At 42.4% G+C, this 24,955-nt stretch overlaps 1 protein-coding gene across 1 annotated transcript in view; it reads right to left on the minus strand.

The window, feature by feature from the left end:
- ESF1 (ESF1 nucleolar pre-rRNA processing protein) overlaps positions 1 to 24,955 on the minus strand; it is a 94,144-nt gene that overhangs the window by 38,767 nt on the left and 30,422 nt on the right. Inside the window, exons 7-9 of the mRNA XM_077485914.1 lie at positions 24,332 to 24,446; positions 19,704 to 19,845; positions 18,249 to 18,401 (exon numbers count right to left, since the gene is read on the minus strand). Of these exons, the coding sequence (XP_077342040.1) occupies positions 18,249 to 18,401; positions 19,704 to 19,845; positions 24,332 to 24,446 (410 nt within the window). The remainder of the gene's footprint in view (positions 1 to 18,248; positions 18,402 to 19,703; positions 19,846 to 24,331; positions 24,447 to 24,955) is intronic.

Consider the following 24,955-nt stretch of genomic DNA (forward strand, 5'->3'; position numbering starts at 1 on the left):
AGACAGGGAAACTGGATGGAGCCAAGTGCTAGATTTAGTGTTAATGAACCAATTCTTGTAACTAACTATGGTCCTTTTAGCCAAAACAAGGTAACAGGTCTGGAGAGTAACTGTACACCTTTATGTACTGGATTATAATAATGGACTGCTACATAGTGCAGCAATTCAAAATGAGCAAATGATGAGCGCACACACGCACAGTCGGCATTCATAGAAAATTCATGCACAAAGAATCATGACATATTCACCAGGCATTAGGTGATGCCCTTTCAATCCTATTGTTGGTTGCTGGGACGCTGGCACCAGGGCCATACTGTGTGACTGGCTGCAAGAAGCTTGCTATAAAAACAGTTTTTTTTCCATACAGCCAACATATTCCTCCATCCACACAACTGAGGTGGATGGTGGCATCACACCCACCAGGACATTCTATCCTATTGACCAGGGTGGATTTGATTTAAATCACTAGTAAAAAGGCTTGATTTAAAGCAACTTGTTTTAACACATTATTTTTAAAGAGCAACTGTCATCTATGTCCTACAGTGGCTCCTCCTCTGACCTGCTGTTGTCTCACCGACAGTCCCATTAACCACTTGACCAGTGGGCACAGGAGGAGAGCCTCGATTCATGCAGCAGGCAGGGGCGTGGTCAGCAACGGTGAATGGAATTGTCCAGGCAGCAGGCAGGAATACTGTCCATAGTCAGTACAGGCAGGGATACTGTCAATATACAGTGCCAAAATATTGGTCCTGGTGGTAAGCAGGAACATGGTCCAAGTAGCAGGCCAGGAAAGAATGGGGACGGGGGTAGAGGCTTCTCGCACCCAAATCTCTTTGAAGCCTCCAAGTCTCTAAAGTTCCCTAATCCGGGACTGAAAAAAAAACTAAAAAATGAGTTTTCTTCACCCAGAAAAACATTTCTGGAGCCCCTCACATGTGAGACCCCTGTGTTCCCACTAGCATAGCAGGGTAAATGATCAGTCCAAGAGGCAGGCAAAAAACTTGGTCAAACAGCCCAGGGTCAGTTCCAGAGCAGGCAGGTAGGTAAACTTTAACGTTAGGCAGAAGCTTGGTCGTATAACAGGCTTGGGTCAGTTCCAGAGAAGGCAGAGGTATATATAGTTCAATGCAGTGGCATAAGGGCTGTGGAGGAAAATGACAGGAAATGAGAATTACATTTACCATACTTCCCTAATAATGTAGAGAAGTATGGTAAAGCCGGAAACATTAATGTATGCAGAGGCCTGGTTGGGAAGGACATTGGGGACAATAATGTGGTGTCTCTGCTAACACACACCCGCCATTTCTTCTGACGTCTGTGGACTGTTTCACAAGGGGGGGGGGGATTTTCTTAGCAAAGTGGCATTCGTGCTCACGGAATCAGAACGAATATTTGCTGGTGGCCTTTCAGGGTACAAAAGTGCAGAGATTACTTGTTCCTGGTAGCGCAGATAGGATACGGGGGTCTCAGTAGGTTTTTGGTAAATAACATAAGTGTTATACATGGCCAAACTGAAAAAATAAATGGACACTTTTTACCAATGACGGGATTTTCTTGTGGGAAGGTAGGGTTTAATCTGCTGATCATTGAAGTCCACTCCCCCCCATAAACAAATTATAGTCATAGATACAAACTGGTTTCTGGATTGGGCCGTTTCTTCTAGAGACTTCCATGTAGGTGTGATTATGGATTGTTGCGAGCATGTGGACATTACGTCTGTCCCTCCACTTGACAGCCAATAGCTCCTGGTACCACAAAGATGCCGTCTCCCCTTGTCGTAGCCTTTAATTGACGAGTTTTTGTGAGAAGCCCTTTCTATTGGCTCTTACTGTACCACATGCTGGGGTGTCCCTCCGGTGAAGAGATAGTATCTCTTTCCAAGGAGTGGATAGACAAGCTCCCAGAAAACTCTTCCGCTGGCTCCAATATACTCTGGGCATTCAGGGGGATGCAGTCCCTTCGTACACCAGGAAGGCGTAGATGTACCACGTTGCTTGGTCACAAAGTTTGTATATTTGAACCCCATATCGGGCCCTTTTGCGGGGCATAAACTGTTTGATGCCCAGCCAGCCTGAGAATTTTACAAGTGACTCATCCAAGGAGATATTCTGTTCGGGGTATATAACTGGGAGAATTTTTCAGAGAAATGATTTAGAAGTGGCCGAATTTTAAATAATTTGTCAAAAGATGGGTCATTTCAGGGAGGGCACTGGGTGTTGTCATTATAGTGGAGGAACCGCATAACCATAAGGTATCTTGATCTTGGCATAATAGATGAGAAGAGTGGCATGTGGTGGATGGGGATGGTAGACCAATAGGAGTACAATTAGTTTTTTTTAAGAGTCCCATATTAAAAGTTAAGTCTAAAAAAAATTTGAATTCCTCTACAGTAAGTTCTCTCCACTCAAAGTGACGGGCGTAACTAGAACCAGGGATGCTTACAATGTACTGCTGCGCATAGAGGTTGCACTGGGCCACAATGAACAATAATAAGTCTTCGGTGAAAATCAAATGAAAAAAAATCAAGCATGGCAAAATCATTGGTGTTCACCTGGACACCTGGCTGGGTGGTGAAAAGGGGATGTTTGCTGCATCGGAATTAGGGGGAAGCCACAAGGGGTTTTGAAGGGCCTAGGGAAGGCTGACATAGCCCCTATCCCTTTGGGGCTGAGATGACACTCTACTGGTGCTTGGCCTTTGTTTCAGTGGCACTGTGCTCAAGGTGGACGGCCCTGCACTGCTGGTAGTAGGCTGCTGCTCCACGTAAGAAATGCTTCTTTTCACGGGCACACTTTTCTCTTCTGATGCTGTATCGGATCCACTGCTTGTCACGTTCTCATAGGCCGAATCCGTTTCGCACTGAGACTCAGAGAGCTCCCTGCTGCTTTCATCAGTCATGCTTAGACGCTGGTAGGCCTCCTCAATGGTAAAATATTTTTTTGCCATACTGGTGGCTGGTGAGGCTCACTGCAGAGTACTGATGTGCACTATGGGGCACTGTTGTGGCACTGAGTTGTACTGATGGCATGGTAGTGGCACAGATGGGCACAGGTGGCACCAATTGGCAGAGTAGTGGCACCAATAGGCACTGTGGTGGCACTGATTGTATTGTGGCACTGATTGCACTGTGGTGGTACAGATGTGGCACTGCAGAGGCGCAGATTAGCATAGATGGCACCGATGGACACAGGTGGCACTAGCGTGGCTCTGTTTGCACTGGTTTGGCTCTGGTGGCACAGGAGGCGCAGATGAGCACCGATGGGCACAGGTGGCACTGATTAGCACAGAGTAGCACAGGTAAGCCACATAGTAAAGCTTACCTAGAAGTAAAAGTCATGTATGGGAGTTTACTGTCAACTTTAAAATGGTTATAAACCCTCACATATACCCAGTGAAGGGAATGGCGTCAGGTGATAAACAGAAATGAAACAAATCCACCTACAAACGTTGCACCTGTTAAACTATAGTCTTTCCTCTACATCCATTCAAAGTGCAGAATTTAAACAGGATCTCTTAGCTCTAAAAAGCAGGGGGTAGAGAGCTGAGGTTACATCAATGAGGAGAGCTCTGAGAGCTGATTGGAGGGAAGGGACACACCCCTTTACACAGCACACAGGAACAGAGCTGAGGCTGTCAGTCTGCTGGAGACCCTTCCTCTGTCACCATTATTCTCTTGGTAACAGGAAAACTTGTCAGAAGTTATTCATGCTGATATCAGAGGAACGAGGCAGCAGACAGAAATGACACTTAGTGCTCTAGATATAGACAAGTACACACTATAGAAGGATATGCTTTGTTTATATTTAACGTCCCAGGTTCACAACCACTTTAAATGGCCGCCTCAATTTTCCTTGTGGACAGCACAGTCCTGATGGGGGCGATCTCATGTCTGTTCAGGAGGATCTAGGAAGTTTGACTTAACCCATTTTGCAATAATATCCACTTATTCTTTAAGTGTTTTTCCACCATTTAAAAAAGTGAATAGGGCTGTGTTACCTCACAGACATAATGTAAATACGGCCAAGAGCAGATCTTCAGCAGCTGCCTTTTATGATGGGCTGACTATAAGAAGGATGCTGTTGTGGTCTTGTGACTCTGACTAGCCTTCTGCATGAGTACATCAACAATATGCTAGCAGCAATCCAGAAAATATTCAACAAGATCAAAAGGACACACTTTCACTTTGTCTACAACCACCAATTAAAAAATAACTTCAATTGTAGTAATTTAATCCAGAGCCAGCTTTGCAAAGGGAAGTGCTCTGTTTTTGTACACAAGAGGATTAAATCAGGCAACATGTATTCTCTCTTTCGAAAGATGTACTTCTGTCGAATTTGACTTTGGCTGCTCTTATAAACAATGAAGTGCCAAAAAATATTGGCTTTGAGTACTTGGTTCTTATCACTTTAGGCCAGTCTCTCTCACCTGGGGTTCCTCCAGACATTGTGTCTTAAACAATGGAAATTTGCAGACTCAGATAATTTAACACAAACACCAGTTATCTTTTAGCAATCTGTAAGGAGGCATCCTTCTCATTGGTCTCCAATGTAAGGGGCATTCTTCCCACTAATCACCAATGCTGGGGCTCCAAGGTGGGGGCTTTAAATGACCAACAGTGTAAGGAGGCACTTATCCACTGATCATCAATGCAACCAATCACTCTGACCACTAGGGAACTTCACAATCTTCATTTTTTTCTGGCTATGAACAAATTCTTCCTAGCCACGCCTCTGTTAAAAAAGGAGCCATTATTGGGGTTGATTTACTAAAACCGTAGAGTGCAAACTCTGGTGCAGCTGTACATGGTAACCAATCAGCTTCTAACTGCAGCTTGTTCAATTAAAGGGTTACTAAGCCCACAACAGTAAAACAAGTCTGTATATGCAGTAAAATTGCCGAACCAAAGGGGATAATCCTGCGCATTGTGTAAATAGGTTGTTTGATCCTGTATTCTCCAATCCTCCCCTTCTTACACTGTCCCCAATCCATCTGCTGATAGTACAGAGCCTTAGGAAGTGCTCTGCACATGCTCAGTTTTTTATTTTTTATTTGGGAGGGTGCATGTGATCAGCACAGGGCCAATCAGCACTGTCCAGACAGAGGGTCAAGGGTCATGCAGCCTCATAGGACAGTCAGATGAGAATAAAAACTCGTCCTACAAGCTTGAACCAGTGCTTGGCCAGACAATGATAGAAGTCATAAGACTGTTATATACCGCTGATGATAAAAGCTATTTAGTAGTTTATGTTTACTAAAATAATTGCATTTCCATGTTCTGTGTACTGTGGGAGACCAGATATAGTGAATGCAGGGTCCTGGGTTTAACAACAATTTAAGCTTTGCCAAAAACAAACCTGGAAGCTGATTGGTTTCTATGCAGAGCTGCACCAGATTTTGTAGTTTTAGTAAATCAAACTCAATGTGTCAGCATAAGAGCCCTTCTCAGTTCTTAATCCCTTCCCGCCGAGCGTACGCAGATGTGCGTACTCGGCTTCCGGCTGTTATGCCGGAGGAGCGGGAGGGGACGTCCCCCCCTCCCGTCGCTGTTACCGGTGCTCCCGCTCGATTGGGAGCACCGATTCAAGTTCCGCTGCCTCCGGCTGCTGGGGAGGAACTGGAACGAAGCCGTAATCGGTTTCGTTCCAGTCTCCTCAGTAAACACAGAAGCGACGTCATGATGTCACTTCCCGTTTACTCGCCTGCCAATGGCGAAGGTTTTAAAAAGATATACGGTATTCAGAATCGCCGTTTTCGGCGATCTGAATACATTGAAGTGTAAAGGAGGGGTGGGGAGTCTTTTAGACCCCCGATCCCTCCATAAAGAGTACCCGTCACCACCTATTACTGTCACAAGGGATGTTTACATTCCTTGTGACAGCAATAAAAGTGATCAAATTATAATTTTTTTTTTTTTAAAACAATTTAGTCATTTTAAAATAAATAATAAAAAAAATTGAAAGCGCCCGCCGTCCCCGCGAAGCAAAGAAAGCGCATACGGAAGTCGCGCCCGCGTATGTAAACGGTGTTCAAATCACACATGTGAGGTATCGCCGCGATCGTCAGAGCGAGAGCAATAATTCTAGCACTAGACCTCCTCTGTAATGCCAACCTGGTAACCGTAAAAAAAAATTAAAGCGTCGCCTATTGAGATTTTTAGGTACCGTACTTTGTCGTCAATCCACAAGTGCGTACAATTATAAAGTGTGACATGTTTGGTATCTATTTACTCGGCGTAACATTATCTTTCACATTATGCAAAAAAATTGGGCTAATTTTACTGTTTTTTTTATTTTTTTATTCATGAAAGTGTCCCTTTTCCCAAAAAGTTGCGTTTAAAACACCGCTGCGCTAATACCGTGTGACATAAAATATTGCAACAATCGCTGTTTTATTCTCTAGAGTCTCTGCTAAAAAAATATATATAATGTTTGGGGGTTCCAAGTAATTTTCTAGCAAAAAATATGGATTTTAACTTGTAAACACCAAATGCCAAAAATAGGATTAGTCATGAAAGGGTTAATCTGTGTTGTAATCCTCTATGCAGGAAAGCTTGCATTTACTGGGCAATGTACCATCATGTTATTGTATTACAAGCCATGCCAACATGAAGGTATCAAGGGCTGAGCATGATGTTAAAGAGGACGCAAACCCTAATGGGTTTACTTCCTCTTTGTTTCCCTGCAAAGGCAAAGCATAATGAGCTACTATGCAAAAGCCCATTATGTGTCACTTACCTGACACAGGAGCCAGCGATGTCCCGATTTCCTTGCCGGCTCGAAGTGTCCATCTTTCTTCCGGGGTCACAGACTCCGGTTCTGTGACTGGCCGGAGTTGCGTGACGTCACTCCCGTGCGTGCACGTGGGAGCCCCCAGTCACGGCATGTAATTTAATGAAAATGGCACGTCGTGACCCTTCTAAAGTGCGCATGTGCCGAGTACATCGGCGCATGCGCAGAAGGAATCCTTGTACAGGGAATTGTAAATATCTCCTAAACCATGTACCGTATATACTCGAGTATAGGCCGACCCGAATATAAGCCGAGGCCCCCAATTTACCCCCAAAAAAACTGGCAAACTTATTGACTCGTGTATAAGCCGAGGGTAAGACATGCCTGTCCATCCCTGTGTGTGTGTCCGTCCATCCCTGTGTGTCCGTCCATCCCTGTGTGTCCGTCCATCCCTGTGTGTCCGTCCATCCATCCCTGTGTGTGTGTGTGTCCATCCATCCATCCATCCCTGTGTGTGTGTGTCTCCATCCATCCATCCATCCATCCCTGTGTGTGTGTGTCTCCATCCATCCATCCATCCATCCCTGTGTGTGTGTGTCTCCATCCATCCATCCATCCCTGTGTGTGTGTGTCTCCATCCATCCATCCATCCATCCCTGTGTGTGTGTGTCTCCATCCATCCATCCATCCCTGTGTGTGTGTGTATCCATCCGTGTGTGTGTGTGTGTGTGTGTGTGTGTCCAGCCTACCTGTGTCCCGAGCCTTTGTCCCGAGCCTCCGTCCCGTGCCGAGCCTCCTTGCCTCCGTGCCTCGCCGCCGTGCCTTGCCTCCGTCCCGTCCCGTCCCGTCCCGTGCCGTGCCTTGCCTTGCCTCCGTCCCGTGCCCTCTTCGTCGGCGCCTCGGCGGCCATTGTAAAATTCAAAAGCTGCGCCGCCGCCTTCGCCTGTGATAGGCGGAACACTGAATTTCCCAGCAGCCTGTGTTCCGCCTATCACGTACATCGCATCATCCTCGTCCGTAGTACGAGGATGATACGATGTCCGTGATAGGCGGAACACAGGCTGCTGGGAAATTCAGTGTTCCGCCTATCACAGGCGAAGGCGGAGCCGGAGGCGCGGCTTTTGAACTATAGAATGGCCGCTGTCTGTCTGCTCGACACGCTGATCGAGCGGGCAGACAGCGATGACTCGAGTATAAGCCGAGGGGGGCACTTTCAGCCTCAAAAAAGAGGCTGAAAATCTCGGCTTATACTCGAGTATATACGGTAGGTTTAGGAGATATTTGCAGCACCTACAGGTAAGCCTTAATCTAGGCTTACCTGTAGGTTAAAGTGTGTTGTAAGGGTTTACAACCACTTTAAGTTCAAGGAAATGTTTTTTTTTCTTTAATATAATAATAGGGGAACTGCTTCTGTAACTGAAAATCCAGAACCTCCTATGTGCCTTGTCCCCAGGATTCATCCTTCAACAGACGGACAACACTTCAGCCAAATTGATCCCACCCATCACTTCAAATCAAGGGAGACTTAATAGCATGTTTGCAGAATATGTAAACTGAACAGTTTTCAACGTATTTGCTCAGTCTTATCATATTACTTGGATTTTTTCATTTTACATTTAGCAGCGATGCACAGTGACAGATCAAAGTACTCAAGGGGACCTTTCATCCCCCCCACTGGGAGGTATAATTACCAGACCATGACTTAAATCTCCGTCCTTTTATCTGTGCACTAGGAAAAAAGTGATTAAATTAGCATTTCCTGCACTGTCAACAGCGGGGAAAGGTTTGATCGCAGGCAAGACGCAATGCAAAGAACAAAATAATACAGTTTTGCTTCTCTTGTAGTTTTTCCCAAAGCAGAACTCTCCAGGGACAATAAAGCAACTGAAAAGTCTACTAATAGATTTTAAATACGTTTTGCATGTTAAAATAACTAGCTGGATGGATCTATGCATTCTGTTCAGGGAAATCAGAGATAACGATTTTAAAGCTAAAACAACTTGTACCAAAGAAGTTCAATTCTTCGCATGTATGGGATCCCTCCATGTGGGGACAAACATTTCCCTGTACTATAGCCTCCTGGGCTTCATCAGAAGAGGCAACTTAAGATTTTACTTCTGCTGGTCACAACTGACACTGTATTTTGTCAGGCCTCATTCTAGAAGTAATATAGTCAATGGAGGCATGGGGGGCATCATTTTCAATGGGGCTGACAATAGAGAGGGGGGGGGGGGGGGGTTACATTTTTGTTGGAAATCCACCTTAAAATATCAACACACTTGGGCCATTAAACATTAACGGGAACCAGATTTAGAAAATTGATTTCTTCACTTGGTTCAAATTTCACAACACAGGCAAAGGGTTATTCTGAGAACAGAATACTGCCAGTAACATTTTTGGTATGGCAGGGCACAACGTATGGTAAGGCTGTACTGTGTTTTGTGGTGCACTGAAGCTGCACTGCCTTGTGCAATGGGATAACTTTCAAAATAAATGGCACTGCAGCGGAAAAGACTGTTTTGGCCATTACACAAAGCTATTAACACAATTAAAAAAAAAAAGTCTCCTTCACACAAGATAAGGTTGTGTGCTACAGTGTGGAAGGAAGACACGAGAATGACAAGCTCCTGCATACCTGGAAGTACATGGTGATTGCGGGGAGGAATGGAAGCATTAGCATTGCAGGGGCTCAGCCATCAAAGAGAACCTATTACTGTTCTCTGGATGGGATTCACATTAAAAGTAATATTGAACACTCAGCTTTTTAAGCACTTGTCGACTGGACACTTTTACCCCTTTCTTGCCCAGGCCAATTTTTAGCTTTCAGCGCTGTCCCACTTTAAATGACAATTGCAACACTGTACCCAAACAAAATGTACATTTTTTTCACCCAAATACAGCTTTCTTTTGGTGGTATTTAAACACCGAAAAATTTGAAAAAAAGAACCCCAAAAAAACTTTCATAGTTTGCTATAAAATTTTGCAGACAGGTAAGTTTGCTCCTGATGTGCGCAGATGAGGCTGCACTGATGGGCATTGGGAAGGTGACACTGATAGGCACTGTTGGGACTGCACTGATAATCAGTGCCCTAATTATCAGGGTACGTGTCCCTTTTAGAGAAGCTGGTTATTGGCTCTCTTCTCCTCTCCTCACGCTGATAGGAAATGAGTGTCGCTAACCCTCTTCTGTTTACATCGGTGATCAGCTGTGATTGGACACAGCTGATCATGTGGTAAAGAGACACTTATTGGCTCTTTATTGCAATCTGTGAGCAGCCATCATATGACGACCTCTCAGAGCTAGCCGGCCATGCTGTAGCCATCATTTGGCAATAGCACAGTCAGCGAGTCGTTAAGAACTTTCAGGAGCCGATATAAATACTCACTGAGTATTCAGATTAATTATCTCTAAATGATTGCCTTTGTTCAAGTTTATGCTGGTGCCATGAAAACGGGCCCAGGTTTTCTGCTTCAGGGTGGCTCCTTTCTCTTGCAGCATGCTATGGAGTCACCTTGCATGCAGAGATTAGAGTTCTGTCACCGTACACTGTTTGCATCAACAGAAACTTACAGGATAATGGCAAGGCACCCCCTGCTCTTCCTCCCTCCTCTTCTCCAAGCTAACAAGACTGGAGACTGCACTGTCCACTGTAAATGTTTTAATGTGAAGACCAAAAGTTCAGTGAAGCAGCACTCGGATAGCGGGAGCTAGCAGAATTGAAAGCTGTAAACTGCACATGGTTGGGTAAGAATTTTAACAGTTTAGTGGGAAATATTTATTTTATTGTGCTCAAGGTGTTGTTTTTATACACATTACAATTACGTGTTACAATTTCTGCACGTTGAAACTCCTTAAATATGTGGCGACTGCATGGATTTTCTTTTTTTCATGCTTTATTTTCAGCAAGTAATTCTGCGAATAACACACTTCCTATTCCGGACTAGCTACAGTATGCTCATTTACTTTACGTATAATCAAAATGGGTGAACAGCGCCGATCAGCAGACATAAATAGGACCCTCAGAGGCAAAGTAAAAACTTTTTAATATTGTTAAAAAATAAATAAAATAAAAAAGGTTCACCAAGGCATACAGCAGTCAATTGATGGTCATGCAGAGACTTGGATTAAAAAACTGACAGTACCTGGAGGCTGGAGCCGCATGGGGCTTAGGGAATCCCAGCACAACCGTTGGACAAAGAACACAGGTGCACCGCTGGTGGGGCCCATCCAGGACCGTAAGGCCAGGGATCCGATGAAGGGGGAACAAAACTGCAGGCATGGGAACTGTTGGGGCCAGTATACAGCAGTCGCTCGCATTGTGTATGAAGCCCGGAAGTGATAACCTGAAGAAGGGGCATGTCCCGAAACATGTAGTGTCTCCAGTCGGCGATGTGCGACTCTTTGCTCCCTTGGCATCGGCAGTTCCTAATTAGCTCCAGCAGCAGGGTTTGCCCATACTCTTTGGATTCCTTGGGCTGACTTCCGCCAGGCTGTGACATCACTTCCAGGCTTCATACACAGTGCGAGCAGCCGCTGTTTACTGGACCCACAGTTCCTGTGCCTGTTTGGTTCCCCCTTCATCGGACCCCTGGCCTTACGGGCCTGGATGCCCCCCCACCACCACCAGTGGTGCTCCTCTGTTCTTTGTCTAACGGCTTTGTGCTGGGTTTCCATAAGCCACCATCTCATCCATGCGGCTCCAGCCTCCAGGTACTGTCAGTTTTTTAATCCAAGTCTCTGCATGTCCATCAATTGACTGCTATATGCGTTGGCGAACATTTCATTATTATTATTATTATTATTTTTTTTTAACAATAATAAAAAGTTTTTTACTTTGCCTCTGAGGATCACATTTATGTATCCTGATCAGCGCTGTTCACCCCTTTCATTATATCTTCTGTCCTCATTTGCCTATGAGTTTTGGATAGCAGCGGCTACAGCTACGTTTCAATTTTATTTTTGACTTTTCACCTGGCCTCTGGTCTGTGCCTGGATTTTTGGTTTTATCATTTACTTTACTATCTACAGAGGAAGCCATGGTAGTCATTCAATCTGGGTCAAACGTGTCTTCATCTCTAATATATAGGAGGGGGATTAGTAGTTTACAGAAAGAAGAAAACATTTGCTACACTTGCTGGAAATGTTCCAAGCCTGGAAAAAGTTAATGAGCGCAGCCAGCACATCTAAGGATTGGTAAGCTGATAAATATCTCACTTTTGTTCTGAGATTTGGTTAAACTTTACATACAGTGACCATAATGTTCCTGCTATGACGGGTCTTAACTACTTGCTGCCCACAATGTATTGCGGGCGAGCAACGGCTGTAGGCAAAGTGTCATAGCCGTATGTTGCTGCCTACTCGTAGGTTTAGGTAGCGGCGTGCATCTGCCGGGCTTCCACTGTCATTGTACACAATGGGAGTCTATCAAGTCCCGGCCAATGATCGGCTGTGTGCAATCACAGCCCAGAGCTTTGTGTTGATAAACAATAGAGAGCTCTATACAGAGTGAATGATCTGTCAGTTTCTCATCTTTGCAAAGCAGAGAGATCTTTAGTAAAAAGCAGCATACTTTACAAACATTACACATATTTAGGCACACTGTTAACCCCTTCACAGACAGTGTCATTAGTACAGTGACAGTGTATAGTATCATCACTGATCACTGTATTAATGTCAATGATGATGTCAGTGGCAGTTAGTCCCTCACCCCAGCATCATTGCTGTCAGATTGACTGCTGTACTCTCAGTCCCATTATAAGTTGCTGATCATAGTATAACATCTTTAAATATAAATGAAAAAAACGTAAAATTCCAGTATATATCCCATCGTTTGTACGTGCTATATGTTTCAAGCAAACCAATATACACTTATTGGGATATTTTTATCAAAAACCATGTAGCAGAGTAAATTCTGGCCAAAATGTAAAGACTTTTTTTACTGGATATGTTTTATAGCAGAAAGTAAAAAACTCCCCCCTCCCCCCCCTCCCCCCCCCCCCCCTCAATATTTTCAGTCTTTCTTTGTTTATACCATAAAAAATAAAAACCCAGTGGTGATCAAATACCACCAAAAGCAAGCTGAATTTTTAATCAGTTCTAACACTAAGTGCCTGGATAGATAGAAGCTGCCATTCTTGGACTTTTCACAGAGCACCTGTTCCAAGGGGAGGATAGCACATGTTTTTGTTTCACAACTAGTAAAATGACCAACCTATAACTAGTATATTAATCCAAGGTTGGACCTTTGGTATTTGCGATTCTTGAACCCAGAAGCTAGTAAGTAATCAGTGTTTTCCCTGCCTAATTACCTACTCAGGTCTATGTTTTTAGACGCCAACCGCTCCTGTATGCGAAGAATGAGCGGCCCATTGTTGGTGTCTGGGGGTCACACATGAACCCCCCTATATGAAGGTATGTGCATTGAGTCCTTTTCTAATAAAAGGCAAGCAGCCTTTCAGATTACTGGGAATTCAACAGTGGAACATGTGTATCATGGGTTTATCTAGACTTATTATTACTATAAAACAAATACAAGTTAAAAAAATAAAAATAAAATAAAAAGTGACATTGACCAAAACTGGAGAGTGCAAAATCTGGTGCACCTCCTCATAGAAACCAATCAGCTTCCAGGTTTTATTGTCAAAGCTTAATTGAACAAGCTGATTCGCTATCATACGCTGCTGCACCAGATTCAGTTTTAACAAATCAGTCCCCATGTCACTGTCATGTAAGAAGTCATATTATACAATGATGTCCATTAGCTTTCTGATGAAAGTGCCCTTATCATTTGGAATCATCCATGTAGATGTTCCTACATACTGTATGTTGTGAGTTTAAAATATTTGGCTTCCATTTGGCATTAAGATAAAATGTATCATTTGTTTTTATACTATTAATCATTTTAGGTTATAGCATTTTAACCAGAGGGTGCCTTAAGAAAATCATTAAAAGGGATTACAGGACAGAAATCAGGTGCATGCATGAAAATTTCTCCCTGTGCTATTTTTTAAATGATCTTCAGTATTGATAATCTCTAAATACTATCATTAAGCCTTTACTTTTATTTAACTATGTGCACATGAAAATATTTTTTCAATCTAGACTATTTAACATTGGATAACAGTCAAGAATATTCAGAGGGTTTCAGGACAACTTCCTGTGTAAGGCAACAGTGCCTCTCAGTGGTCATTCATTGTATTACCGCTTAAAAATAATAATAAAAAAATAATAATAATCACATCATCTTTTCCAAACTCCCTATGAAAAGTAATGAACTGTTCTGGCCTTTTGACCTCATCAGCCTGGTGGCTAGTTCTGGCCAGAACATATAGTGGTACTAAAGTGCCAAGAAGGCCCAATAGGTAGAAACATTACAATTAGCAGGTCAGTATTGCAGTTCAACAAGGGTCAAGTGTTGGTTTAAAAACTAATTGGGTAGGGCATTCCCCTAGCAACACAGAAAATTGTCTGGTTATTTTAAAAGTTACAAGCTGGTAAGGTTTAAAAAAAAAAAGAAACCCGAGTGTGTGTGTGTGTGTGTGTGTGTGACTACTATTTTCTATATCCTTGTACACTGCGCTTTGTAAATAATGATGCCACATGAGTGTCAGTCTGTACCATTCTGGTCGGAAGCTGTCCTTAAAGCAGAGTTCCACCCAAAAGTGGAACTTCTGCTTTACGCACACCTCGCACTTTGGCGAGTAATTGTTTTCTGGGGGGGGGGGGGGTACCTAGTTTTGACAGGTACTTCCTGTCCCACTTTTCCTTCCTTCGTCGCCTCGCCTCCTAAGTGACTCCTCCTCTCCCCCTCGCTCTCTGCACTCTTCTGGGACACGACACAGGTCCCAGAAGATTACCTGCCCACCAAGAGAGTGCAGTGCGCCTCGCGCATGTGCAGTGTGCCCCCGGCTCTTAAACCACAGGCTGTCACAGCCAGGTGCCCACAGTTGCAAAGCGAGACTTCAGGTAGCCGCATCGCTGGACCGCGGGACAGGCGAGTGTCTGTTTATTAAAAATCATTAAAATGAGAAATCAACCAGCGCTAAATACAATAATTAAAGTAAAAATAAAAAAGTGACAAAAATGCAGCTAGAATACTATAGGTCAAATTACCAAATCCCACATTACAAAATCAAAAAGTGACAGTACAGCGCTGTACTGTCACTTTTTGATATTAAAAATCATTAGCTACACTTTTTGCAGCTGCTGACTTTTAAATAAAGTTACAAACGAGTGGAACTCCGCTTTCAGGATAAAAAAATAGCAGTCTGGCTATAACATAGCCACGCTTTTTTGACAACTCTCAGGTGTAAGCCATCTGGTTTTTAAGTTCAATTTATTTAATTTACATTTTTCTACTTTTCTTTGAACACTGGTTTCTGAAAAGCGCAAGGATACATTATACAGCTAACATTACTCTCGTTTATTTTTCCCCTTCTTTTCCTTTGTATAAAGCGAGTAAAAAAAAAAAAAAAAAAAAAAAAAAATGTATTTTAATACAGTTGCTTTCTCCCCGTCACTTCCCAACTTCCCCTGATCATCTTTTACGGGGGCCAATACATTCTGACCTCACCTTTTTACTATTAATATAGAATAAGCAAGTCATTTCAGTTTCACAAGTAATCATAAACGTACGGGTAATATAGTCAACCACCATTGAGAGGGGCCATCAGCTGTCTGAAATATCAGATACTCATTATGAAATTGGCTCACAGTCTCCGCTTTAATTCATCCCAAAGGCATTCTATTGGATTGAGGTCAGGACTCTGTGCAGGCCAGTCAAGTTCCTCCACCCCAAACTCGCTTATCTATGTCTTTATGGACCTTGTTTGTGCACTGGTGCGCAGTCATGTTGGAACAGGAAGAGACATCCCCAAACTGCTACGACAAAGTTGAGAGCATGAAATTGTCCAAAATGTCTTGGTATGCTGATACCTTAAGAGTTCCGTTCACTGGAACTAAGGGGCAAAGCCCAACCCCCGAAAAACAACCCCACACCATAATCCCCCTCCACCAAATGATTTGGACCAGTGCACAAAGCAAGGTCCATAAAAGACATGGATGAGTGCGTTTGGGGTGGAGGAACTTGACTGGCCTACAAAGAGTCCTGACCTCAACCCGATAGAAAAACTTTGGGATGACTTAGGACGGAGACTGCAAGCCAGGCCTTCTTGTCCACATCAGTGCCTGACCTAATAAATGTGCTTCCGGAAGAATGGTAAAACATTACTATAGACACACACTCCTAAACCTTGTGGACAGCCTTCCCAGAAGAGTTGAAGCTGGTATAGCTGCAAAGGGTGGGCCAACTAAATATTGAACCCTACAGACTAAGACTGGGATGCCATTAACTATTTTAAGACCACCTGCCGCACATATACTGCAGCAGGATGGCTCTATTGCACAAAACGACGTACCTCTACATCTTTTCATGCAACAGATACAGGGAGCCGGCAGAGGCAGAACGGGGATCTGCCTATGTAAACATATATTCTGACAGGGAGGGGAGAGCGGGAGACTGTTCCTAGTGATCAGTAACAGCGATCTCTCTCTACTCCCAGTAGGTAACACATAACCCCTTGATCATCCCCTAGTGTTAACCCCTTACCTGCCAGTGCCATTTATACAGCGATCAGTACATTTTTATAGCACTGATCACGGTCACTGGTCACCAAAAAATGTCACTTAGGGTCAGATTTGTCTGCCACAATGTCACAGTCCCACTAAAAATCACCGATCCCCGCCGTTACTAGTAAAAACAAAAAAATAAAATCTTTCCTCCATTTTGTAGACACTATAAGTTTTGCGCAAACCAATCAATATACGCTTATGGGGATTTTTTTTTTACCAAAAGTATGTAGAAGAATACATATTGGCCTAAACTGATGAAGAAAACTAATTGGATATGTCTTAGCCCCTGTACACACGGTCGGAGATTCTGCCAACCAAATCCGTCGGATTTAGTCCGACGGATTGTGTCCGAAACTGTTGCATACACACGGTCGGACTAAGTTGTCGAAAAATCCGATCTTTCAGAAGGTGATGACGTAATTTCGTTACGTTGGGACTACATTCAGGCTAGTAGCCAATAGCTTTGATGTAGGAATTTGATCTGAGCATGCGTGGCACTTGGTCCGATCAAAATTCGCTACACATGATCGGAGTATGTCTGATCGGCCCAGTTGGTCGGGAAATATTTCCAACATGTTGGAAAATTGGGTCCGATGGATATTCGGACGGAATCAGTCCGATGCATACCACACACAGTCGAATTATCCGACGACATGGTCCGATAGGACACATTCCGACGGATTCTCCGACCGTGTGTACAAGGGCTTATAGAGCAAAAAGTAAAAAATTGTCGCTCTTTGTTTATAGTGCAAAAAAAAAAAAAAAAATGCAGAGGTGATCAAATACCACCAAAAGAAAGCTCTATTTGTGGATAAAAAAGGACATCAATTTTGTTTGGGTACAAAAGCGTCACATGTCCCAAAAATTTGATTGATGTGAGGGAGTGGGTAGGGAAATATACCTCGCTGGGGAGTGGACTATCAGGAGGCATTGTCACTATGTTCTGAATAGGCAGAAAATGATGCCTCTTTAGCTGGATTTAAAACTAGGTTGTCCCAAAAGTAAAAAAAAAAAAAAATTCAAAGTCCGCTTTCTTGTACTGTGTATTGCAGCAAAAAGATCTTTAAAATGGTTCTCAAGCCTCAAGGTTTTCTTTTTTAACCTTAAAGTGATAGTAAAGTCTCAGTTTTTTTTTTCTATAAAAATAACAAACAACTCATACTTACCTGCTCTGTGAAGTAGCTTTGCACAGATCAGCCAAGATTCTACTCTTCGAGTCCCTCGCTGGCGCTCTTGGCTCCTCCCATCTGCCACCACAGACATGGAGCCACAGTTCGGCCTCACCCCCTCTCTCCTCGTTGGCACAGTGACTTTAACTGACAGCAGCTGGAGCCCATGGCGCCATGCTGCTGTCTCAGTCAATGAGGAGAGAGCGTCCCGGGAAACATCGCTGGATTGCTGAAAAAAACCTTCTGTGCTGCAGGATCCCTCCGAACCCCCTTATACTTACCTGAGCCTGATCTCAATCCAGTGTTGTGCACGAGAGCACTGGCTCGCTCCCTCCTAACTGGGCAGAATAATAGCAGTGGGAGCCATTGGCTCCTGCTGCCGTCAATCAAATCCTGTGAGGAGGGAGAGGTGGGGTAGGGCTGAGCTACCCTGTCTGTGTCTATAGACGCAGACAGGGTGGCTCTAAAGCAAACCCACCTGAGTTCCCCATAGAAAGCAGCTTTTTATGGAGGCACTTGCTGAAGAGGAAGAGCCAGGAGTGCTGGTACGGGACACCAGAGGAAGGCAATAGGGGTTGCTCTGTGCAATAATTGCACAAAGCAAGCAAGGATAACATGCTTATATTTTAATTAAAAAAAAGAAAAAAAGAATAATAATAATAAAGTCAATATCACATTAACTTTTTTGTTGGTAAAAGTGAAAAAAAAAAAAAAAATTACCTGGGACCCATTTTACTTCCATTTCCACATCCTTGTCCTCCTGCTTCTTCTCTTTTTCCTGGATGTCCTTAAGCAGCTCCCTGTACCGAGCAATTTGGTCTTCATCATCCTTTGACCCTTTTTTAGGCTTCCCATCTTCTATCTCCACATTTTCTACAAAAGGTAAAACCATATTTGCAATCCAGTGTAAGAATAATCCATGCAGCATTAAGCAGCAATAACAAAGATGTAAAACATTTCTCCTAAATTGAAAGCAAATCATAATGTTTATTTATATATTTTTTTTAGTTGTGTTGTAATATCTTGCAGCTTATCAATCAGATGTGGTGGCTGCATTTGTTTTCTTTTTTTTTAGGCTTGTTTCCCCTCTCAATTTTCACCTGGTGATCCTGCCAGTAACACACCTCCTGTATAAGGCCACTTTCACCCTGGAGCAGTGTGCTTGCAGGAGCACATCTTTGGGGCGGGTTTATGAGCGGTGTATACAAATGCCCTGCCCAATGAAACCAATGGGCAGCGCTGCCAAAGCGCCTGCAAATAGTTTCGGCAGTGGAGCTTTGCGGGCGCTATTAACCTTAGCGGGGGTTAAAAGCGCCTAAAAACGCTGCTACGACGACGGTAAAGTGACGCTTTACTGCCGATGCTCTCACCGCCCATGTGTGAAAGTGCCCTTAGAGTGCCTCCAATTTGAATTAATGAGCAACAGAGACACCTTTGGACAGCAGCACTGTCAGTCGCATTGTCAGTCTGGGGGGGGGGATGGGAGGGTTACATGCACAAGCAGATTTAGATACACCAACAAACTAAAGCCAAACTCCAGCTAAAACTTTATAAGCAGTGTTTTTCCTTTTGGCTAAAGGTTTTACATAAATAAAAATGGTATCATTGTAATCACCCGTCAGTGTTAAATGCCTTTTGCCAGCCCTCTAACTGCTACATCTGCAAGACAGATTGCATTGTTAAAAAACAACAGACTTACTAGACAGACCACCAGGTGAAAGTAAAAAAAAAAAAAAGAAAGCCTAAAAAGAAAACGGATGTAGCCATCACATCTAAGAATTGGTAAGCTGCAATATAATAAAATGTTTGCTTTTGGGTTTAATTCTGCTTCAAGGCTTAGAAGAATATAAAGGAAAAAAACACATGAAAAATAAGAGGACGGTCACTGCTGACCTCATCCTCAAATTGTTTGCCTGAATTTCTCTGGTTTCTATACATACTGACTGATTTGGAACAAGCATGTAGCTAGTGAAATCAGAAAATAATAAAAAAAAAAAAAAAAAACCTTATCTGCATACTTAATGTGCGATTCATAAACTGGAGGAATATGGAAACATGCCACAGCCAGGTAAATAACATTTTCAGTAACCTACATATTTTCTCAGTACAGGTCATGAAGGCCACACACACACAGGCATCTTTTATCATAAGAATGAGTGGATTCAATAAACCAACCTGCTGAGAGTTCCTCATCCTCTTCTTCACTAGAAGATGCTAAATATGCCTGGAAATCCATGTCAAGCATCTCATTCTTATTGAACGGTCTGTTTAAAGCCGTAACCCTTTCCTGATCAGTCTCATCCCAAGTCAGATCTACCTAAAATAAAAGGAAAAAATAGGAGTTAAATAAAAGTGACCACTTGTAATAATAAACCCAAAAGACTGAGAATAGTGCATACTTGTATTAAAAGCTATAAATTAAAGTGGTATTAAAACCAAACATTTTTTAATAGGTTACAGCTCGGAAATGCTTAGATGTGATACATGCATTCGTTTTCTTTTCTTCTTTGGGCATTTTCTCCTTTTGTTTTCACTAGTGGTGCACCGAAATTAACATTTTGGCGCCGAAAACTGAAAATTCAGCATGCATTTGGCCAAAACCAAAGGTTTTAAAAAAATATATTTATATTTAATTGCATTATATTCAACTTTTTAATTAATACATCATGAATTTAAATGAATATAAAATGTATTGTCACCTTTTTGTTAAAAATCCTTTTTGCTGCATTTTTAATGCATAATTTTGGTCAGACAAAAAAAAAAAAAAAAAAGAAATGAATAAAAAAAGAAAAAACGCCAAAAATACACTTCCCCGTGAAAATGAATTGAAAACACAGCAAGAACGAATCAAAAATGCACCCATGTTGCATTTTTGATGAATCACATGACCTAAAAAAAAAAATTAAAAAAAATAAAACACACCATGAGCATGCTAAAATTGCAGCAAAATCTGGGCCAAATTGTGAATGTTTTCGGTAGCCAGTATTGACATCTTTTTCATTTGAACGATAATTTTCGGTGACCGAAATTTCGGTGAATCACTTATAGATTAATAAGAATGCGGCGCTACCTAAAAGTGCTAAAACTTATAAATGAATAATAATCCCAAAATCAATATAAATCAAATAATATCGACTAGATGAAACATGGATATAATAAGAAATGAATCAATATAAATAATCCAAATTAAGATGCGCGTGCACGCAATAAATGTGCAACAATTAGTGAATAAAAGTCAGTGAAAAATTATCAATCCAGTGATTAAATAGAGATAATTTGCATAGATAATCCAAATGTAAACAAGCATATTAAAAATATATATATATATATATAAAAATATATAAAAATATATAAAGTGAAAATCCGTGAAAAAAACAAATGTAGTGACTATTTAAATAATCAATATACACACGTGATTGTCCATAAATAGAGTGCACTGATGACTGATAAAATTGCAAAAAATATATAAATAAAGTTCATGCAAAAAAGTGTGAAGAATCAATTCCCAAGAGTGGCAAATCACTGCAAACTTCAGTGCTTAATGGGTGCACCAACTATTTTCCCCAGCCTCTCACCTCCAATAGCTGGTAAATAGGCACTGTGTAAAAGGGTAACTGCTGGCTTCTTAATCATTCAGTCACACTGCTCCACCGCTGTTTGTATTTCACTGTAAGGTTATATATTATATGCCCTCCCAATAGCTCCAGGATATCCAAGCCATATAAAATGGAAAAACACAGAGGGCTTTCATGTGTAGTATCTTCGCTATTTTATTGAAATAAAAGGTAAAATCCACACTTACATTCACAAATACAGCAGAGTGTGCAGCAACCGCGGACTTCCGGTTTCGGCCGTAAACCGGAAGTGATAGGTCCGACACCAAATTCCTTCCCTGACGCGTTGCGTTACAGAACGTAACTTTTTCAAAACGTTCTGTAACGCAACGCGTCAGGGAAGGAATTTGGTGTCGGACCTATCACTTCCGGTTTACGGCCGAAACCGGAAGTCCGCGGTTGCTGCACACTCTGCTGTATTTGTGAATGTAAGTGTGGATTTTACCTTTTATTTCAATAAAATAGCGAAGATACTACACATGAAAGCCCTCTGTGTTTTTCCATTTTATATGGCTTGGATATCCTGGAGCTATTGGGAGGGCATATAATATATAACCTTACAGTGAAATACAAACAGCGGTGGAGCAGTGTGACTGAATGATTAAGAAGCCAGCAGTTACCCTTTTACACAGTGCCTATTTACCAGCTATTGGAGGTGAGAGGCTGGGGAAAATAGTTGGTGCACCCATTAAGCACTGAAGTTTGCAGTGATTTGCCACTCTTGGGAATTGATTCTTCACACTTTTTTGCATGAACTTTATTTATATATTTTTTGCAATTTTATCAGTCATCAGTGCACTCTATTTATGGACAATCACGTGTGTATATTGATTATTTAAATAGTCACTACATTTGTTTTTTTCACGGATTTTCACTTTATATATTTTTATATATTTTTATATATATATATATATATATATATTTTTTATATGCTTGTTTACATTTGGATTATCTATGCAAATTATCTCTATTTAATCACTGGATTGATAATTTTTCACGGACTTTTATTCACTAATTGTTGCACATTTATTGCGTGCACGCGCATCTTAATTTGGATTATTTATATTGATTCATTTCTTATTATATCCATGTTTCATCTAGTCGATATTATTTGATTTATATTGATTTTGGGATTATTATTCATTTATAAGTTTTAGCACTTTTAGGTAGCGCCGCATTCTTATTAATCTATATACCTATTTTTTAGTGCAGAGATCACTGTTTTTATGCTGGCTGCTTCCTATGCGCATCAATTTTGTATATTTTTTTATGACATATTAGGTGGAGCGCACTAGTTTACTCTTTACACATCGGTGAATCACTTGTTTTCACTCTTTCCAGTAACACACCTCCTGTATTAAAGTTCCCCCACTCTGGATGAAGGAGCAACAGAGACACCTTTGGACAGCAGCATTGTTAAATCGGGAGGAGAAGAGTATTAGAAATGCTCGCAGATTTAGATATACTAACAGACTAAAGCCAAACTCCAGGTTTACACATTATAAGCAGTTACAACAGTTTTTTTCCCTTTTGGCATAAAGATTTTACATAAAGCACCCCTGTCATTTGTGGACGTTTTTTCTCATCATTGTAACTGCTATATCTGCAGGACAGCTTGTTCTTTTGAAAAACAGAGTGCCTGGCCAGATCATCCGGTGAAAATAAGGGGAAAAAATGCATAAAAAAAGAAAACAAATGCAGCCATCACATGTAAGAATTGGTAAGCTGCTATACATTGAATATTTGCTTTTGCATTTAATACCTCTTTAATTGTTGCCCCTGTAAAATTAGCTGCTTCAGTACCATCAACCGCAATCACTATTTTTATACCGCTTATACCAGTAGGAAATGTATTGATGGCATGGAAGAAGAGATCAATAATATCTTTTAGTCCTTTATGAAATAAGACATACTGAACATCCCTTTAGATGTGTACCGTATATACTCGAGTATAAGCCGAGATTTTCAGCCTCTTTTTTGAGGCTGAAAGTGCCCCCCTCGGCTTATACTCGAGTCATCGCTGTCTGCCCGCTCGATCAGCGTGTCGAGCAGACAGACAGCGGCCATTCTATTCAAAAGCCGCGCCTCCGGCTCCGCCTTCGCCTGTGATAGGCGGAACACTGAATTTCCCAGCAGCCTGTGTTCCGCCTATCACGGACATCGTATCATCCTCGTACTACGGACGAGGATGATACGACGTCTGTGATAGGCGGAACACAGGCTGCTGGGAAATTCAGTGTTCCGCCTATCACAGGCGAAGGCGGCGGCGCAGCTTTTGAATTTTACAATGGCCGCCGACGAAGAGGGCACGGGACGGAGGCAAGGCAAGGCACGGCACGGCACGGGACGGGACGGGGGCAAGGCAAGGCACGACACGGGACGGATGCAAGGAGGCAAGGCACGGCACGGGACGGAGGCAAGGAGGCAAGGCACGGGACGGAGGCTCGGGACAAAGGTAGGCTGGACACACACACACACACACACACACACACACACACACACACACACACACACACATGGATGGAGACACACACAGGGATGGATGGATGGATGGATGGAGACACACACACACAGGGATGGATGGATGGATGGATGGATGGAGACACACACACACGGGGATGGATGGATGGATGGATGGATGGAGACACACACACACAGGGATGGATGGATGGATGGACACACACACACACAGGGATGGATGGACGGACACACAGGGATGGACGGACACACAGGGATGGACGGACACACAGGGATGGACGGACACACAGGGATGGACGGACACACACACAGGGATGGACAGGCATGTCTCACCCTCGGCTTATACACGAGTCAATAAGTTTGCCAGTTTTTTTGGGGGTAAATTGGGGGCCTCGGCTTATATTCGGGTCGGCCTATACTCGAGTATATACGGTATGTCCTTCTCCCATCCCTACAAGCCAATGATAAGCTTGCCAAGGAGCAGTAACATCTGAAGGGATGCTTTCTTCCATGAGATAAGCACAGGTTTGCTCTAAGCATCACAGGTTCTCTTGCTATAGCTCTATGTAGGGCTCTTGATGTCTTTGTGGACTCAATGCAAATTCGCTACTTGGCTTACACCAGGCCCTATATGTGTGTGAATTGCAGCGAGAAACAAGGGACTCATGTTAGAGAGAAGTTCAATAAAATAATGAAATTAGTTGTCCATACCTTGGATGTTACATTGGCTACAGAGGTAAATAACTTGGGTTTGTAAGCAGAGAGATCCACATCTACAGCCGAGTCCTTGGGCTCATCATCAAACTGTACATCATCAGGAATAAACCTGTCAAGTGCAGAAGAGTCCAGAGACACACATTTAATTATACTATATAAATTACGATATGCAAAGTAGTCAGATCTGTTGAGAGATCATTTCTGATAGGATGCTATGAGCTCCAGTTTGCAGTAAGCCTCGTGCACAGGATGAGAATATCAGACGTCCATTTTTTATATGCTAGTCTCATATTGAAAACCAATAGGTTACTAAAGTTACAAAAAATTCTCATACGACACAAAACAGCTTCGGAAGTGATGTATTGTATTGTAACATTCTTTCATTTCCAAGCATGTGTAGTCTTGGTCACACAATTTTATTTGGCCAAATACTACACTAATTACATTAAAATTGTTTATTCTGTTATTGTCCGAGAACAATTTTGGCGTTTGTCTCTTCAGATATTTTCGTATAAACAGTTGTGATCAGCTCTCGTAAGCTATGTACTAACGATCAGGCGATCGCTCCAAAAGCGGTATTCTTCATCATATTTTCTCATTGTGTGTACTAGGCTTAAT

Source organism: Lithobates pipiens, unplaced genomic scaffold (assembly GCF_037356315.1).
Source record: "Lithobates pipiens isolate NorthernLeopardFrog02 unplaced genomic scaffold, aLitPip1_a1.2 Scaffold_18, whole genome shotgun sequence".
Taxonomy (NCBI): Eukaryota; Metazoa; Chordata; class Amphibia; order Anura; family Ranidae; genus Lithobates; species Lithobates pipiens.